Source organism: Lacerta agilis, chromosome Z (genome assembly GCF_009819535.1).
Source record: "Lacerta agilis isolate rLacAgi1 chromosome Z, rLacAgi1.pri, whole genome shotgun sequence".
Lineage (NCBI taxonomy): Eukaryota > Metazoa > Chordata > Lepidosauria > Squamata > Lacertidae > Lacerta > Lacerta agilis.
Genome location: NC_046331.1, coordinates 23,692,105 through 23,711,477, shown reverse-complemented (window position 1 = coordinate 23,711,477; position 19,373 = coordinate 23,692,105). Strand labels below are relative to the sequence as shown.

Genomic DNA, 19,373 nt, shown 5'->3' with positions numbered 1-19,373 from the left:
AGGATCTTAAACTATCCTTTGAAGTTGGCTTGCTAACATTAACAGCAGTTTGGTGGGTGTGGATGACAGGCAAGCAGTAATTAATCTAAAATGGAACCAAATGTTCCAAACTCCTTGCTTGTGGCACTGGAAAAGGAAGGAGTACGTGAACCTGAGGATAACCTAGATTTGTGCCCATAACATTTAGCTCTGGTTTAGCATTAACTCAAAACTAGCCCCCTCTTGCCTAACCAAATCAGCCGAGATGGCCCAATTTAATCCCAGATAATCTGTAAAAATATTCAGTCACTTCAACTTGTGTTTTAGCAAATAAACATGAACCCATCTTGAAAATATGGCAAAACATACATCATAAAAACTGAAAGCTGCTATATGTCTGCCCTTATTTGCTTCCTTAAGAGATTACATCTTCCACCTGGGTTACTGTAGTTTCACAATTCAGAGGGTTTCTGTATAGAAGCATGTGGTATGTCAACGCTCGCTCCCAAACTAATGATTAAAACCTTGGGAAGCCTTTTGGCTGCTTCCTCTCCTGGGAAAGCTTAGGTTCTCAGCAACAAGCAAACAACCAGAAAAAAGAGGTCCAAAATGCTTAGGTCACCTTGGTGGTGGTGGGAAAACAGTGTTGGAAATCATTGATCAAGGCTTCTGGAAATCAGACCAAGTGAGTTAATCATTCATAGAGTTGAATAAATATCCAGCATCAGCAATAACTGGCCTCAATTGTCTCTGCACTCCTTGAATAACTAATTTCAAAGTAGGCTGATAAATATTTTTAATCACCTTAGGGGCATGAGACACATTGTTATCTTGGCTTTTTCCCTGGGGAACAAAAGGTCAAAAGGATGCTTCTAACCTCTAAGCAAATTCCTGCCAGTTATCACAAGAGAGAGTGCCGAAATAGTGCTGAATCTAGGATTTCTCAGTGCATCAGTTCAATAAAGAACCAAGAGGTGGAAAAAGGTAAATAGACCATCTCTTCTGAGTTTGCATTCTGATTAATGCATGCACAAGGCAGATCTTAAATTTTCGGTTGCAACAGAGTTCCCTCCCCTCCTTGCAAGGAGATTGGAGAGACCCAGAACAATGGTGTGCAAGCTTCTATCAAGACTTTTGAAATCGTCCACCCTGTAGCCCAAGACTAGCCCCCCCAAAACATCATACATACATCAAAGAAGGAGGTGGTCTCCAGCAGAAATTTGAGAGTGTTGCTTCTTTCCTGTCTGACAGGATACCTGATAATACCTTACTTGATTGCATTTTCTGGGTAGCCTGGCCATTCCTTTGAAATGGTAAATGGTTCCTGAATCTCTTACACATATTGATAGTTTGCTCAGCTTAACAGATACTTGCCAGACTGTATTTGAAGGGAGGTGTAAGACAATTGGAAAGCTTTTCCCATTTCCTTTCTCCATGCAGAGAAATATTGGAGGTCCATTTGGGAGAGTCAAAATGGCTTCAGGATTGCTCTCCTTACTATTTCAGACACTATACTTATGTATGTGTGTTTGCCTTGTACATTTATGAACATTTATTCTATATTTGAGACCTCATAATTCCTATAACAAAACCTTCAGGCTTGGCTTGGTCTGACTTCTGCCACAACTCAAAGCATCAACATCATCTGGCCAAGCCAGAAAACCAATCTACCAAAAGATTTATTCAGTGGGTTCTCCCAGTTTCACACTAAACATGGGTGATTCCAAAGGTAAAGACAAACCTTAGCTCCTTGCTGTCCTTTGGGGAATCCCATGAATTCCTGGATCCCAGTAGAAGGTGGAGGACCAGCAGGCCCTGGAAGCCCAACATCTCCCTATCAGGGGAAAAGATTATGCATGAGGTTAGGCAATTAAGAATGTATGCCTTACATGGGTAAAACATGTTCAATGGGCTTTAAAGCCAAAAGAAAAAACAACAACTTGGAAATCCCAGAAGCTGGAATCACACATCAGTTGTCAAAAGACATGTAGAGTGCTAGGGGAACTTAGAAGGGGCTGAGTGGGTGTTGCTGGTTATGAACACTGGTAGTTATTCTAGGTGAGAAAAGTCCACCTGAAATTTGGTTTGGTAAAGAGCCCCGTGGGTACAAGACGGCAGCCTGAATTGCAAGTTGCTGGGAAAGATAGCAAAGGAAAGCTTCTGCACTCAACAGGCATTTGGTTGGCGACTGTAGGAAGAGGGTGCTGGACTAGACTGAACCCTTGGCTCAACCCAGCTGAACAAACATAGGAAGTTGCCTTATAATGAGTCAGGTCCTTGATCCCTCTAGCTCACTATTTCTACAATGACTGGCAGCAGCTGCCCAGGGTATCAGGCAGGGGACCTTTCTCCAACCCTGACCTGGAGATGCCCGGGGACTGAAATGAAGACCTTCTTCATTAAAAGCAGCTGCTCTGCAACTCAGCAGCGCCCCTTCCCTGTATTCTTAAGGCTGCTTCATCAACCAAAGAGGATTACAGTGGAGTACAACTTTGGATCTGACTTTCTATTCATCATATTCAGGGGGAAAGATACCAACGGGGTCAGCCTCTCCAGAACAGCTGCTACACAAACCAAATTTCAGTTAAATGAAGCTTGAATTTAGAGTTTTGGAAGAGACATTGAGGGAAACTGTTTTAAATGTATAGTGGGGCCTGAGTTGAATGGATTTGACTCAGGGCTTATTCATATTTCCTCTGGTCCTGTTGCTTTCCCCCTAGGGAAAGCTGCCCTTTAGCACTCAACTGGAGTCAGTGGCGGAGTAAGGCTCCGCGGTACCCGGGGCGGCAAAGGAAACGCCCCGGGGGCGGGGCGTCGTGACATCACATTGTGACGTCATGACGCTCCGCCCCCAGGGCGTTTCCGGGGGTGCCGGCGCCGCTTCTGCAGCCCTCTTTTAAGCCGAAGAGCTCGCTTTTAAGCTCTCCGGCTCAAAAGGAGGCTGTGGAAGCGGCGATCCGATGACAGAGTGCGCCTGCGCGTGCAGGCGCACTCCGTCGTCGGGCCGTGCGCTGCCGCTCCCAGGGTGACGGAGGGAGCGGCAGCGCGTGGGAATGGTGGGAGGGGCTGCCTCCTGCCACCCCCACGTGCCGCCGTTCGCTCCGTTGCCCCAGGAGCAGCAGCACCGCACACACCGTGCGCTGCTGCTCCCGGGGGGACGGAGCCAGCGGCAGCGCGTGGGGCTGACAAGCGCCGGCCCCTCCTGCCACTCCCCACGCTGCCGGTCACCCCGGGAGCAGCAGCGCTGCACGGACGGGGTGCTCCCTCGGCCGTGCGCTGTTGCTCCTGGGGTGATGGAGGGAGCGGCAGCGCTTGGGAATGGCGGGAGGGGCTGCCGCTTGTCACCCCCATGCGCCGCCGCTCGCTCCGGTCGCCCCGGGAGCAACAGCGCACGGCCGAGGGAGCACCCCATCCGTGCAGCGCTGCTGCTCCCGGGGTGACCGGCGTTGCCTGGGGAGTGGCGGGAGGGGCGCCGCTTGTCGCCCCCACCCGCCGCTTGTCGCCCCCACCCGCCGCTTGTGGCCCCTGTCGCCCGGGGGCGTCCCGCCCCCACCGCACCCCCCTAGCGACGCCCCTGACTGGAGTAAATGGCAATTTGGGTTTTCCTTAGAAGGTCTATTGCTAAAGGGCAGACTGCTCAGACCCATGCCTAGAAAGTACGGGCCAAGCAGAAAACAGTTCAGACCTGAGTTTTCTATGCAGGGCACAAGCGAAAGTGTCGATGAGCCCACAGTGTAAGGCAGCTCTCTACGTTCCTATGAGCAGTGATTTGAATCCAGGTCTCCCTGGGCCAGTTCCAAGATCTATTCCAGTCAGTGGTAGAGGAAGCTGCTCGGGCGCCTGGGGCGGGGTGCCCAGGGGTGGGGCAAGCCGCCCATAGGGGCGGGGCGCACCATGGGGCCTCTGGAGTCTGCCTGCCTCTTCCCACTCAGCCGCCCTACAGCTGGGGGGGGGATGGAAGCAGTGGGCGGACCGTTTGGGCAGCGCGGAGCCTGCGCGCACATAAGCCACCGCCTCTCTCCCAGGAGAGACGTGTGACTTGGGCATGCTGCAGGCTCCGCAGTGAGTACCACCCGACATTTTGTCACCCCTCTCAGTGGTGACACACGGGGTGGCATGCACCCACCACACACACCCTTTCTCCGCTCTTGATTCTGGTAGAATTTGATCCGACTTGCAGTAGCTCTCTAGGGCTTCAAGACCAGCCACTGGTACATGGTTAGGGCTGTTGACACATTTGCTCCTGAGTAACTCCTTTCGTTTGATGAATCAAATGAGGTTCCTGACCGGGGATTAAATGGCTGGGATAACCATTAGCAGGATGCCTAAGCACATTTCCAAATATCATCACAAGACAAAACCAAAATAAATTGAACTTGCCTTTGCTCCTTTTTCTCCTTGGAAAACTAGGCCACTGTTACCCTGTTGAAAACCAAAACCAAATAAGCAATGTATTATGAAAAATAAACTGGTTTCAGATTTGTAGAAAAATGAGCAAAACAACAACAACACACAAATCAAGAATCTCCTAAAATAACTAATGCACAGTGTTCTTGTTATTACATTTATTTTTTACCTGCCCTTCACCAGCAGGTTGCAGGATGGGTTATTATAACGATTTAAAATTCAGAACTAAAACCATTTAAAAGAAATGGCAGAAACAGGAATTGATTGGGTCCTGAAAACACATGTCAAAGGTGAGGGTAAAGCATTCACTGAAAGCTGTATAGTGAAGGTGTCAAATGCACCTCTGTGGAGAGGGAATTCCACAGCTTGGGCTGCCATGGAGAATGCCTTGTCCTGGGCTGCCAGCCCTTGAGCTTCTGGGGGCAGTAGAACTACAAAGAGGGCCCCCTCTGCTGGTCTTAACACCTGATGGGGGCCTAATATAGCTGTTTCAAAACAGGGGTTATAGGAGTCCCAAAGGCAACCCCAGCCAGTAATCTGGCTGCTGCATATTGGACCAGCTGAAGTTTCTGAGTCATCTTCAAGAGCAGCATTGCCATTATTCAATCTGAAAGCTACCAGAGCATACAGTACAGTGGCAAAGTCATTTCTGGCCATAAGGAGCAAAGCTGGCAAGCCAGCCAGAACTAGAAATATACACTTCTAGCCAACAAGGCCACTTGGTCTCCGATGACAATGCTGGATCCAGGAGCACCTCCAAGCTATGAACCTGCTCCTTCCATGGTACAAGCCATCTTCACACCTCTTGGACTTGAGAACTTAGAACATGAAACACCTCTGCCGTTTCAATTTCTTGGCCCACATCCAGGCCCACTGCCTCCAAACACCAGCCTAGCACCTCCACAGCTTCTCCTGATTTAGATGGAACAGAGAGTTAGAGATGAGTATCATCCACATATTGATGACACTCAAGATAACAGCTCCCAGTGGCGCTCTCTCTCTCTCTCTCTCTCTCTCTCTCTCATAGCATGGGGAGAAGATGGAACCTACAGGACACCACAGAAAAGTTCTCATGGCATAAAATAGTAGCTTCTTATGACTACTTTCTGGAAACGGCCCTGGATGAAGGAGCAGAACTACTGAAGCACAGTACCACCAGAGACTCCATGTCAAAAGTGTCAAAAGTCCCCAAGAGATTAAGGAGAACAAGCAATGTTGCACTTCCTGCATCTCTCTCCCAGCAAATGACATCAACCAGGATGACCAAGGCAGTTTCAGTTCTATGCCCAGGCCTGAAGCCAGGTTGGAACAGATCCAGATAAGTATATGTAATAGTCTCTTCCAAGCATGCCTGAAGCTGGACGACCATATTTCATCCAAAAGCTTTGATGTTGCTTAAAAGATGCAAGGAAAAACAACAACAACAACAACAACAACAACAACAACAACAACAACAACGTTACTTATCTAATGAATGGAAATGTCTAAAATCCAAGAATCAAGGAAATAATCAAACATACTTACCACAGGACCTGGGAGGCCAGGTGGACCTGGTGGCCCCTAAATGTAAAACAAAACAAAACCAAAAAACCAAAAAATTACATATAGGAATTTACCTGTACACTTGGCTAGGATGTCAATTTTTTAAAGGCATGGGCATGAAAACAGAAAAAGAAGAAGCAAAGACAGGCAACAAATGAAGGGTGGGTGTCTGTCTTATTATCCAAAAATTAATAGTTGTTTACTGTAGAGTATACAGCAAATGTAAGCACAGAAGCACAGAGGATAAATGGGTGAGATCACATGACACATCTCTCCACTAATTCTGGTGGGAAGTGAAACGGCCTCTTTCCTCCGGACTCACCCATACCACTAGATGTTGCCCTAACTTTTAAATAATGGTGTGTGTGTCCAAGGCCAAAGCATCTCCTCCCCAATAAGGCCGGTGAACCAGTCATAGCTGGGAAAAGGTATTCCTAGACCTCAGTGACAGTGTTCAATCCAGGAGCGACTGTAAACTGCAGATCTGCTGCATCCATGGGAGTGTAACCCTGTCCAGAATACAGACTGTTTCCTCACCTCTGCAAAGTGAGGAAGTGGGACACATTAATACCCCTGTCTTTTCAGGATTCAGCTTCAGTTTACTGGGCCCATATTCAGCCCATCCCCACCTCCATGCAGCAGTCTAACACCTCGACCACCTTTTCCAATTCAGGTGGACCAGAGAGACAGAGATGGGTGTAATCTGCATATTGACCGACACTTCGTTTCAAGTCCTCATGATAGCTCCCAGTGACGTCATACAGGTCTTAGCCTAGGGGAAGAGACGGAGCCCTGCAGGATGACCACAGGGCAACTCCCATGGCACCAAAGCACCCCTGGAGATAGGAACAGAACCACTGAAGCACAGCTGAGTCCAACAACACTTGGAGGGCATCACTTTGGTTACTCTGCTCCATAGAAAATATAAAACCATTCACAGGTTCAAAGAGGTTAAGTGCACTTAAGTTAAGTGCACTTAAGATCTCGGCCTCAATGATGAATTGCTGCATTGTCTCTGGGGGAAAGGAGGGAGGGGCTTCATTGCCACGATCGATCATTCATTAACTGCACTTGTGTGTTTTCTCACAGAAACTATTTTAACAATTATGGACTGCTATAAAAAGTAAACCTAAGAATTTAAGCTACCAACATTAGTAGCAAAAAATATAGCTCTGCACAACTGACAAAAAAAAATTGAATGTAGCAAAATGACTATAGCAGGAAACATTATAATTAATGGCAAGGAGGGCAAACAGAAAGAGTGACTTACCTGAAAGCCAGGTAGCCCAGCTTGGCCAATAGGACCAATAGGGCCAGGGAAACCTTTAGGGCCCTAGAAAAAGAAACATTAGGGAATATAACTTGCAATATCATAGGCTTTTTGGGTAGAGAATAACGGGCCATATATGCATGTATTATTCCCTTGTGCACAAAAAAAAAATCATATGCAGGCAAATTAATGGAGAATAATCCTTCCCATTTTAGGGAACAGTTATTCCTACTTATTTGTTATGGTAGCTGCTTTGCTGGTTCAGAAATAGTGATCTCATCTTTAAAATGTTGAGAACAGAAACAGTGCCAATGCAATTAGCTGTTACTCCTCCCTTCCCTCATGCATCTCTTGGGCTGCTTCTACTGTGGTTAGTGGAAACAATAGTTTCACGTTACATGTGAACAGAGAAACTGTGGCTTAATCTCAGCTTATGAACTAGGATGCGAAACCAGGGTATGATTCTGTAATGGGATGGAACCCGAAACCACTACTGGAGCATCAAAACCAATGTGTGAGGAAAGGAGGGAGCATGACACTTGTCCTCAATGAAGAACCATGGTTCTTTAAGCTGAAATTGTTCTGTGTGTACTAGTCCATTGTGTATTCCAGATCCACCTGCCGTTGCCATACAGTGCAGCAGTTATTTGTAGATCAATGGCATGAGCAGAATTTGGTGAGCTTGAATCTCTAGGTTGTCCCAGGAAGAAAACTAAGGATCACGTGCACTAAAAATAAGTGCAAGCGGAGTTCAGCACATGCCACCAGCCTTAACACAGCCAGCACTCCACGTGTGGTATGAGCAACTAGAACTTGATGTGCAGTTATAAAAGCAGACATAGTGTGAGAATTGATCTCACACCATCCAGAAATGCTCATGGTCTTTGGGATGATGATATCCGTATTTAGCATTTCAAATAAACAGCACAATCCCAGGACAGCAAACATAAATAACACAAAGATGCATTTTGGTTCTCTTAAGGAGCTGCCTGACAAGATTCAAAGCTTTTATCAGAAACTAGAATGTATGGAAAACAAACTTACAACTGCACCATTCAATCCAGAACGACCTCTTTCTCCCTAAACAACAACAATAGCCTTTGATGAAGCCAAAATTAAATATTCAGACAAATGCTTTAATGCAGATGATAATACTACTACTATTACTATTGCCATTATCACAACAACTTGTTAACTATTACCTACAGCACATGCTAAGATGCAACTTTACTGAGTGAAACATCTACCTTACTGGCTCAGACAAACATTCAGAAATAAAAATCCACGATTAAGCCTCAAATAGAGGCAAAAGTATTTTTAAATGTCAAAAATAAAATCTACATTTCTATTCATTTATGCCCTGTATGCATGTGCGATACAAACTAGTATGAAAATTGTAAACAGTTGATTGCAGTCACTTGCAGAAAATTTCCCCTAACCAAAACACAAGCAACAAAATGAAATGTCTTAGATCAGCTTTCCCCAACCTGGTTGGAATCTAGACACATAAAAAAAAAAAACCACTGGGAATTTTAAAAAAAAGGTTTTGAAAAATTTATTAAATTTGTCATGGTTCACCATCGCCATCTTGTGTCATATTTGTATATTACACTTTACAACACACTTAAAACATTGTATTTGCAGCTGTATAGCTGAGTCCCTGGTGCCTTTTGGATGCTTTGAACTACAGCTCCCATCAGCCCCAGTCAGCACAGTGGTAGCGCAAAATATCTGGAGGGCGCAAGGCTTGAGAAGGCTGGTGAAAGTATTATGCATGCTTCCATTTCTCCCTTATTTGAACATGTCTTACCTTCATTCCTTTAAAAACTCCCTGGGCAAACGAAGGCTCGCCTTTTGGCCCCTTTGGTCCAGGGCCACCCTATATAGACACATAAAAACAAAAAATCTAACCAGTCAAGCATGGTTGTTTCTCTTAAAGAAAAACAAGGGGCAGGGGTAGAAAGCAAAAATATGAACTTTCCTGAAACTAGTGTCGAAAAGCAAATGGATATAAGCAGGACCCAATTGTTTACCTTGTACCTCCCAGAACTCTCCCAAGGCCACACCCTCCTTGAGTGCTTTTGTCAGGTCTGAATATGTTCTTGGACTGGAATAGTGCCTCTTGTTTGCCTGGGAAGAGCTGGAGAGATGAGCAAGGGGTGTGTGTGTGTGTGTGTGTGTGTGCAGAAACCTCTGAACGATACATGGGATGAGATGCACTCCATGCTAGGAAGGTAGCAGTTATATCCATCACATTTCCCACATTTGCATCTGACTTCACCCAGTGATATGTGGCCTTCAGAAAGGACATGTGGCTTTCAGGCTCAAAAAGGTTCCCCACCCCTGACTTAACTGCAAAACTACCTTATACCACACCACTGTTCCCTGTAACCCATGACTGCCTATTCCAAATGACAATGGCTTTCCATAGTTTTTGGAGAGAATGCCTTCCCAGTTCTCCAAACATAGGGTTGCCATATTTCAAAGAGTGGAAAGGAAATACGCCAAAATCTACACTTCTGACATGGGCTGCCATATGTCTGGATTTCCACCTGGGTGCATTAAAGCAATTTCCGCCAGGGTGCTGTTTCCGCCAGCTGAATCCTGGCTATGTCCAGGTTAATTTTAGATGTATGGCAGCCCTACCTAACATAAGGCAGTACAACAAATTACCTGGGGACCTTGCACACCAGGAAATCCATCTGGTCCTGGAACCCCAGGACTCCCAATAGTGCCATTACAGCCATCCAGGCCAGGCAAGCCTCTGTGTCCTGGCTGACCAGGATGCCCCTGTGCAAAGAGAGAAAAGGAAAATAGTGCATTAAGATTAGCATTTATCAAACATCTTTGGACTTTTTAAAAATGTACAATAATGTAAACAGTTGCTGTAAGAGGAATCAGTTTATCAAAACTAATGAAAACAAAGATTTGATTTAGCCAGCCAAGGAGTTTTCCAGAGACAAAAATAAAATGGTTACAAAAGCATAGCCGAACAATAATGACCTACATGCCCTAACTCAGTACCCAGTGCTGATACACTTACAGTGTTCTTGATCATGCATTTGCAATAGCAAGCACACTGGAGAGAGCGAAGGAACACACTTGTAGATCTGCAGTCTACAGGGAAATGAACACAAAAGCTCTCAGGGTGGGTAATTCTTATTTATACATCATCAGAACTCCCCGACCTCTGGGTGCTTTAAGGGCTGCCTCATTCCGCATGTCTCAAGCCGATCATGGAGAACACCCAGGGGAACGTTTTTAGTAGTTCCCCATGGACCAGAAGCCACCCTCCCAACCTCACAGGGAGGAGGCACACGAAGAAGGGCCTCAGATGATGAATGCAGGGTCTGGGTCAGTTTATATGGGGAGAGGCATTGCGGTCCTGAGCCGCTTAAGAAGAAGAAGAAGAAGAAGAAGAAGAAAGATTTACAAGTTGTGGATCAGGGGGATGCTGTGGACATAGAAGAAGAAGAAGAAGAGTTTGGATTTGATATCCCGCTTTTCACTACCCAAAAGAGTCTCAAAGCGGCTAACATTCTCCTTTCCCTTCCTCCCCCACAACAAACACTCTGTGAGGTGAGTGGGGCTGAGAGACTTCAGAGAAGTGTGACTAGCCCAAGGTCACCCAGCAGCTGCATGTAGAGGAGTGTAGACATGAACCCAGCTTTATAGGTCAAAACCAGCACTTTGAATTGGTCCTGGAAACTAATCAGCAGCCAGTGCAGTTAGACCAGGATTGGTGTAATATGCTCAAACCATCTTGGCCACTGAATTATGCACTAGCTTAAGTTTCCAAATATGACATGAAACCTCCACATTCGGAGGCAGGTTGCCTTTGACTCACAGTTCCAGCGCCACTGAAAACTGAAAAGTCTCCTACCTGGTGCCCGCTTTAAGGTGCAGGATAGAATATGTGAGGATATCCAATCACCTGTTTCATTTTTTATAGAAAATGTACATTTTGTGAAATTATTAAGCTTCACTTGAGATTAGATTGGGAATGGGTAAGCATGTAAAGCCAAAATCATGTACAGTCAGAACAACCCTGGAGCTTCCCTCACGTGACCACCCATACCTTTTCAAAGTAGGCATGCCTCATGCAAGGTGAGGAACATAAATGCTCTTTCTGTGGCAGGAAAGCCCAGTGTGGAAAGAGCTTTTCAAGCTCAATTCCTGACTTATTGGGCTCTGGGAAGGTCTCGCTCGGGCTCTGGAGGCCTTTGACAGTTCTCAGATGGCCCCAGGAGATTTTGCAGAGGCCTCTAAAGCCCTTACTGGACCTTTCCAGAGTTTGGAAAGCAAGGTGAAGAGCTTGAAAAGCTCTTTCCACTCTCTGTGTGTTTAGTTTGTTCTGTGTCTGCTGGCCGGTCACCAAGCATGTAAAGCTGTGGTCGTACAAGTTAAATGTGTGCAAGCTGCAAGTCTGCTGTACTCCGCTCCTTTTTAAAAGTGGATTTGTTGCACTAGGTCGACAGAGCATGTTAATCCACTTTTAATTGTATGCACCTAAATATCTCTGCATGCTCCTTTAATCCCTCCTGCAAAATTCTGCCAGTCTGGGGGCACCCAAAGACAACTTTCGAACATGGAAAAGAAGGACTGATGGGCTTATCTCTGTGCTCTTTCCTAAGGGCTATTCTTGCTCTGAAGAGAATTGTGACGCTAGATGGCAGCAGCTGCAGCTTTAAGAGAATGAGCACCTCTGGATCCTCACCGTAACGGGCACGTAATTCTGAAGGGTCCTACTTAATCTGGGTTACTCTCTCAGAATTGTATGAACTAAAACCACCATATCAAACTCTCAAGAACTGAGCAGCAGATCTTATTCAAGGCTTTTGCATAGCATTACCACTTGTCTGACAGACACCATTGATAAACAAAGTATTCCACATCCCAGAGGTAGCCAACCCTCTAGATGTTGTTGGGCTACAACTCCCATCAGCCCTGGGGCTGGCCGGGGCTGATGGAAGTTGGGAGTCCAAGAACCACTAGTGGGCACAATGTTGGTCACGCCAAGGATAGGCTGATTTTGCAAAGCAGTGGTGGGGAGCCTGTGGTCCTGAAGATGTTATCAGACTCCAACTCCCACAAATGTACCTTGAGTGCTGTTGCTGCCTACTACTGCCAGGTAAACCCAAGGGAGCCCACTGTCAGAGGAGGGGAATCTAATAGAGGATATAGCCAATGTTCTCTGCCAGTGTGAAGGTGAGTTTTAACATTGCACAACAAAAGATTCCAACGCTTCTGCAAGAAATAGATATTTCACTGTGGAACTCCCTGCTTACTGACACCACCCAGGCACCTTCACTGAACTCTTTTCAGAACCTGCGAAGAACATTTCTGTTCAGGTACGCATCCCTGGATATGTCGAACATTTACATGTTCTAACCGGTTTCTAGTTTATCTTTCAGCGTTCTAAACTGTTTGAACTACAGTGGTGCCCCGCTAGACGAAAATAATTCGTTCTACGAATTTTTTCGTCTAGCGGTTTTTTCGTCTAGCGAAGCAGCAATGTAAACCGTGGTTTTTGCTAGACGAATGCCTTCGTCTAGCGAGTTTTTCGTCTAGCGAGGCACCACTGTATTAAAGCTGATTTTAACTGTTTTTATTGATAATTTCATTGTTTCTTTGTAAACCACTTTCAGAGGTCCCCCCCCCCGCCCCACACAATCAAGCAGCACATAAATTTTATGAAATAAATAAATAAAACAATACAAAGTTACTGGCAACCTGCTTAGATCTTGCAGAACCATGTTCCGCTGGCAGAACAAGCACATCACTAGGTGACTTTAACATGGTGCTATTAGAGATACAACCTGTATACAAATAAGCCAGTTCCAACTATACAGTGCTGATTTGTGGGTGGGCTGCTTTTCAAACTGGGAGGAGCTTTCCCCCAGTCTCAATCATCGCAGAGTTGTATGGCGGGGCTGTGTGTGAAATGCACCCCAAGTAGCTGTGTGGGTTTTAAAATATATTTTCTTTGTTCCACACTCTCCAGAAGGTATTGTCTGGCTAATGCATTTAATGTATAAACTGCAGTAGTTCAAACTGTGCTGGCAGCAGCAACAACAATAAAATAAAATGAAATTAGGAGTTGGAAAAGGTCCCGCTAAAGGATTATTGGGAAATTAGCCCATACTAGTAGAAACTCCAGATTTGCAGTTCTTGGTACATCCCTTGCCCAGCTTCCTCTCTGTTTAAAAGCTACTCCCTTTAAAAGCAGGAGAGCCTGCTATTGTAATCTCTTGTATGCGGTTCAGGAGTAAAGTATCTTGTGTCAACACACCATCCAGTAATAAAATATAAACATTGAGCTGTGACTATTCAAAGCAAACATGTGCTATTCTTTATACATATCTTTATGTATTTAGATTTATTGCCAGAAGGCTGCAGATATCTCTAGGGACAAGCTCATTCAGTGGAATTGAGAATTACATGTGTTTGCAAATAAAGGCCAGCAGCTCCTACCCACAAGTAGATAACTAGATAGTACTACAGACTGTTTGTGGGCTACGTTATCTCCAGCTTCTACAATATTATAAACATCCTGGAGTAGCCTTCTTGATTTGAGATGGAGCTTACAGAGATGATGAGCTCAAATAGTACCTGTCATTGCTATATGTCAATTCATGCTTTGCATTAAGTCTGCTCATTTGGGCACCAAATAGCTGCAGAGCAGCAGAATGAGATGATAGAATGGACTACACAATGCCAGATTTCAGGTGAAGAAAATCACAGACTAATGCAGTTAATAAATGATAAACAAAATTTAAAGCACTGCTGTGTTCAAAAGTGGATTCCCTCCCTGAAATGGCATGGTTTCTTCCCTCTTGCTATTGTTGTTAAATGTATGTATGCTTACTACTTAATGCGACTCATAATTATACATATAAAAAAACTTACAAGGATAAAAGTTTAAGACTAACATCAAAGCAACAGGCAAAATCAAGTGTGGTTCCCTCAGCACTACACTGGATACAAACCGCTATACCAAATGTTCCTGCTCTATCAATTCAGATTAAAGAGATTACAATAGAGGGTGTTACAGATGACACAGTGACACCTTTTTCTAACACAGTGCCTGGGAATGGCCTGCCTTCTAAACTTTTCCAGAGGAACTGAATAAACATTGAAAAAAGTGGGGAAATAGATTCATTCAAGGATGAACGCTAGCCCAATTTAATAAGCAACTCTGTATATTATGAGAGCTGGAGGGGGCCCCTCTGGTGAGTTCCAGATCTTGCCTTTAAAACAGCCTGAGGTTCCTCTCCTGCCCCCAAACACTTTTAAACAGAACTGATAGAAGCCATTCCATGCACTATTTCACTGTGATGTTTCCATTTAGCGAACCTTGTATATTCAGCTGAAATGGTATAAACCTTGCATCTCGCTTTCCAAACTCCTGAACCTTGTTCCATGGGAAAAACTAAACACATGCTGCAGGGTGGGGGGTTTTTAGAGGGCCGCTTCTCCCGTACATCTGTGGTTAACAGTTCATAAACACAGGCGGCTGCAGCGGCTGCTGCCAAGAGATTTCATCGGCCCAGCTGCATCAACACGGAAAGACAGAAACTTACCTGGCGGTCAACATTTCCTACACGACCTTTGGTGGCCCCTTTCCCTCCCGCAAGGACTCCCACTGTGCAAAGGCTTTCCAGTTCCCTTAAAGACCAGTCCCATAAGTGTTCTATAGCAATCACATCCAGTCCTCACACAGATTGGAATGGGACTGCACTGGAAAGCGTACCACATTTTTTTTCAAGCATTGGGAGCTGTCCTTGTTCACGGCTTTAACAAATAAAGTAAATTGGTACTAGCCAGTTTCTCCATGTGAAATCTAAGAAAGGTGGAAGTGGGAGGCAGATTCGTCCGGCTTATGTTTTATTGATGTTTAACAGTAATGATTGCATTTATTAATCCTGTATGCTTATTATATTACTTACCTGAATTATACAACAGTGACTTGCCTATACACAGTTTACGGGAACTATGATGAGATGCAGCTTGCTTTTGAACTCAGATAAATGACTATGCATTTTCTGGGGGCATGGGAAAAGCAAAACAATACAAACAGCAGCATTTTTTCAAAACTTTATACTTAATTTTTTAAAACACAGAGCAACTTACAGGAACTCCGGATATTCCTGGAAATCCGGGGACTCCCATTGGGCCCTGAAAGGATTAAAAAGAGGAAGTTGTTTCATATGATCCATAGATCTGAGCTCTGTTAGCAAATTATGGTATTTTACAATAAAGATGGACTAGTCACAGGTGATCACAATGATCTATTTAACTATTTACCATTTTCTTAAACACATGAAATGTATATTTTTAGAACCCACCTCATTTTGCAGAAAAGAAAAGAAAAGATAGAAAGAGCTGTTTTAAACTAGAACCCTGATCATCCAGCTTGTCAATATTCTTTCTTAAGTTAGGAAGTGAGTAAAAACAATGAGCTGTGAGTTTAAAATACGAAACTGCATATGCTCTGAGTATTTTCATTGGTGTTGTTGTTTACTAAGGCCACCTAAATTGTTTGTGTTTGGTCAAGAGATATGAAATGCTCTGAATATTTTTTGTAGTCAATGAAAGCTTAATGATTACAGTCAATTTAAGACATCTCAAAAGGTATTTTCTGGTGCATCCCCGTTTTTTGGGGTGTGGGTGTCTCTATTTGGTAAACTACACCAGGGTCCCCAGCCACCTTGATCTGGCCGGGCAAGACCCACTGTGGTGTGCTCCCTGAGAGGTTCCTTATGAAGCCGACAGTCCGCAAAAGGTTCCCTAGCCCTGCTGTAGAGAAAGAAGGAATTCAAAAATAGAAACCTCAGACTGATGGCCGAAGGAGAATTTATTGGTACAAATACTCTGCCTAACGCATTTCAACAAAATGTCTTTCTTCGTGCAGATTCTCTTGAATCAAAAGGTGCCATTTCAGAGTTTTGGTATACAAAGGATTAGAACCAGCACACTTTGTCCAAACATAGTGAGCAGCCAATTAAATTCTCCTTCAAACACCAGTTTGTGAGCTTTGCCTCTTCTTGGCTTCTGTGCCTTGCCCTCCATTCTTTATGATTAAATGATATTACTCCACAGAGCTGTTTGCTTGGCCATATTTTAAAAGTATTTCCATAAGCAAATGGGAGGCTGGGGAATAGTTACTTGGCTAGAACTGAGCCAAAATTTCTCGGAAGAGGTCTACCCTCCCTCCCTTGAGAACTTTCTTTTCCATCACCTCCGTGGGGAGGGGGGAGTCATTTTGAAGAATGATCTCTGAATATCCTCTGCTCCCCCCCTTTCTTTTAACAGTGGAAGCTAGTATTCAGGGAAAATGGACCATTGCCCCACCAACTAAACTCTGCCCTCAGCCAGCTAACCTACAACCAGCCTAGGGAGTAGCACTGCCTGTCAGTGTCCTCCTTTGCTGCCTTTGTCAAATTCAGCAGTAAGGAGGATGGAGACAAAACTAGAAGTAGCTGGCTCCACCACATATATACAAAGTTACAGAGGTCTAATAAACATATTCTGAGACCAGTTTTAAAATTTGGACCTGGAACACTCCCAATAACATCACCGGGAGTCCAAAAGACAATGCCTACCTCCTAAAACCCATGAGCTTCACCCTTTCACCACATGTTCCTTCTAGAAGCAGCAGTAGAAAAGTTGTCTTGCCTCCTGGAGGCCTTTCTGCAAAATCTCCCTCTCACTAGTTTCCCATATGCTGCAGTGACATTGTCCCAAGTGCTGTGGACTCTGGGAACTGTGATTTCCCCAGGACACCTGGATCTTTAGTAATTACATTTGCCAGGGTCCCTGACACTAAACCACTGCAGCATATGAAGCACTAAATGGTGGTGATGACAGGAACAGGTCTTCATGGCTCAAGTTTTAATCTAAGCTAAAAAGAACTTTTTGGGGGATTATGGTGCCTGATTCATAATGAAGCCACATGAAATAGCCAAATTTATATTATGTGCTAGGTAATTGTGAACTTCAGTGATTTTGAAATTGCACTATGTGTACCCCATACTTCTACAGGATGTGAACAAGACAACACTTTGCCATTCCAGCAGTAAATAAGTAAAAACAGGGCTGCTGTCTTTAAGCATTCAGAAAGCTCAGAGGAACGGATAAACTTACCTTATCTCCCTTCAGTCCAGCTGTACCTGGGGCACCTGTGCTCCCTCTCTCTCCCTTTGGCCCCCTCAAGCCTTCTGGTCCAGTAAACCCTGGAACACCCATCAGTCCTTGGTTCCCAATTGGTCCTGGTTGACCCTAGGAGGAAGGGGGAGGAAATCCATCTTAAAAGTTTGCAAACAAGCACCTGCCTTGCCATATAAGCACCCCCAAAAAAGCATCCAACAGGAAACAACTGAAGGAGGAGTACAACTCATCTGGAGTGCAATGTTCGGTTCTGGGCACACAGAAGGGAAACAGAGATGATAAGGGGTATGGTTAAGAGAAGCGGATCTGTTTAGCCTTGAGAAGAGATGATGGGGTGCAAATGTCGACAACTCTCTGAAGGGCTGATATGCAGGAAATGGCAAAGGCATGGTCCCTGCTGCTGCTCCAGAGGGAAGGATAAGATCTAATGGGTATAAGTTAAACAAAGGTAGTTAAGGGCCAGCATCAAGTGTCAGCATGAATGGGCATCTCCTGAGGGCCCACAAGCTGTCAGGGGGACCAATTACTCTTTTACACCATTGCAACCTGCTTGTTCATCTGCTCCCAAAGGATTCCTGCCAGAAAAATCTTGCTTGACTTTTCTTTGGTCACAAAGATGTTGTTTACTGCAAACAGCACCTCTGGGGTGAAAAAAATATTGGGGTGGATTTTTAGCAGCTAGTTGGTTTAGGCCCCCGATCCATATCAGGAGCACATTCCAAATTTGGGACCCCTTGACTTCTTCTCTCTCCCCCCTTCCGCAAAGCAAAAGTAACTAGCTGAAGCAAACCTTTTAAAAAAAGCATGACTAACGTACCATTTCACAAGAGGTCACATTTGTGTAACTCACTTGCTATTGTTTGCAAATATGTATGTGTATTTGTATATGTGAAAATTGTGGTAAGCTTGACCGGTGCTCAAAGCCCTTTAACAGCTGGGGAGGAAACTTGTCTCAAATTCTCACAGTTATACAACAGCTATATGAAACATGCAGGAGTTGTTTCTAAAGTAGAGATGAAAGACCTTGCTACTTTGGTTTGTGGTAATGGAAGGCCACAAGAGTTGTCTTAACGGGGGGGGGGGGGATATGAAAAGGCCAGATGGTGCCAAAGTTAGTTCATGTTATGTGTGGTTTTTGAAACTGCGTAACATTTTTTTTTAAAAAAAGCTAATCCCTGAATTACATATCTGCTATAAACTTCAAGTGTTGGAGAAATTTAAATGCAAAAAATACAATTTTAAATAAAGCCAGAGAACAGTTCAGACACAAAACCCTACCCATTAAACCCCAAAGAGCAGGAAGTCGCCCTACTAAAAGAAATGCAGATTATATAAAAACCACTTATTACAACAAAAAGAGTTTCATCTGTTTGCTAAAATGCTGAAGAGCTAACAAAGAAAGTTACCTTAGGGAGGCTATTCCAAAGTGTACACTGTAGGTGCCACAATCAAAAAAGGTCCTGTCCCACACCCTAGAAGATCATTTCAGAACAAGGGAGAACACAAAGATGGCTCTCAGCCCCAGAAACACAAAGTCATTCTGGTGTAGTGGATGGAATATTGGGCCTAGTCCAGTGATGGCGAACCCGTGGCACGCGTGCCACAGCTGGCACGCAGAGCTCTCTCTGCCGGCACGCCAGGGGCGGGGAAATGGTGGGGGGCGCCGCTGCGCTGCGCTGCACCGTGCCGCACCCGTGGCCCGCCTGCGCCCGTCCACTTCTCCAGCTGGCTGGCGGCCCGCCCTCCGGAGGCTGAGGGCGCTGCTGCTGTGCTCATGCGTGTGCCTCCTTTCTGCCAGCGCAGGCGCAGCAGCAGACAGCAGCAGTTTCCCTCCTTGGCGCCTGTCCCAGTGGTGTTTGGCTGCTGCTGCTGCTGCTGGCTGCTGCTGCGGATTCGACGCGAGCGACGAGGACGAGGTAACGGCAGCGACGAGGTTTCCCAGCAGCGGTGCTTGAAGCGAGGAGGAGGAGGAGGAGGAGGACTAGTCTCGCCCACGGGAGCGCCG

The 19,373-nt window shown here is 45.2% G+C and overlaps 1 protein-coding gene across 1 annotated transcript in view; it reads right to left on the bottom strand.

Annotated features, from left to right (window-relative positions):
* The window catches only part of COL4A6 (collagen type IV alpha 6 chain), a 172,722-nt gene that overhangs the window by 49,235 nt on the left and 104,114 nt on the right, over positions 1-19,373 (bottom strand). Inside the window, exons 4-12 of the mRNA XM_033137243.1 lie at positions 17,345-17,479; positions 15,332-15,376; positions 9,872-9,988; positions 9,009-9,077; positions 8,243-8,278; positions 7,199-7,261; positions 5,911-5,946; positions 4,360-4,401; positions 1,721-1,813 (exon numbers count right to left, since the gene is read on the bottom strand). Of these exons, the coding sequence (XP_032993134.1) occupies positions 1,721-1,813; positions 4,360-4,401; positions 5,911-5,946; positions 7,199-7,261; positions 8,243-8,278; positions 9,009-9,077; positions 9,872-9,988; positions 15,332-15,376; positions 17,345-17,479 (636 nt within the window). The remainder of the gene's footprint in view (positions 1-1,720; positions 1,814-4,359; positions 4,402-5,910; positions 5,947-7,198; positions 7,262-8,242; positions 8,279-9,008; positions 9,078-9,871; positions 9,989-15,331; positions 15,377-17,344; positions 17,480-19,373) is intronic.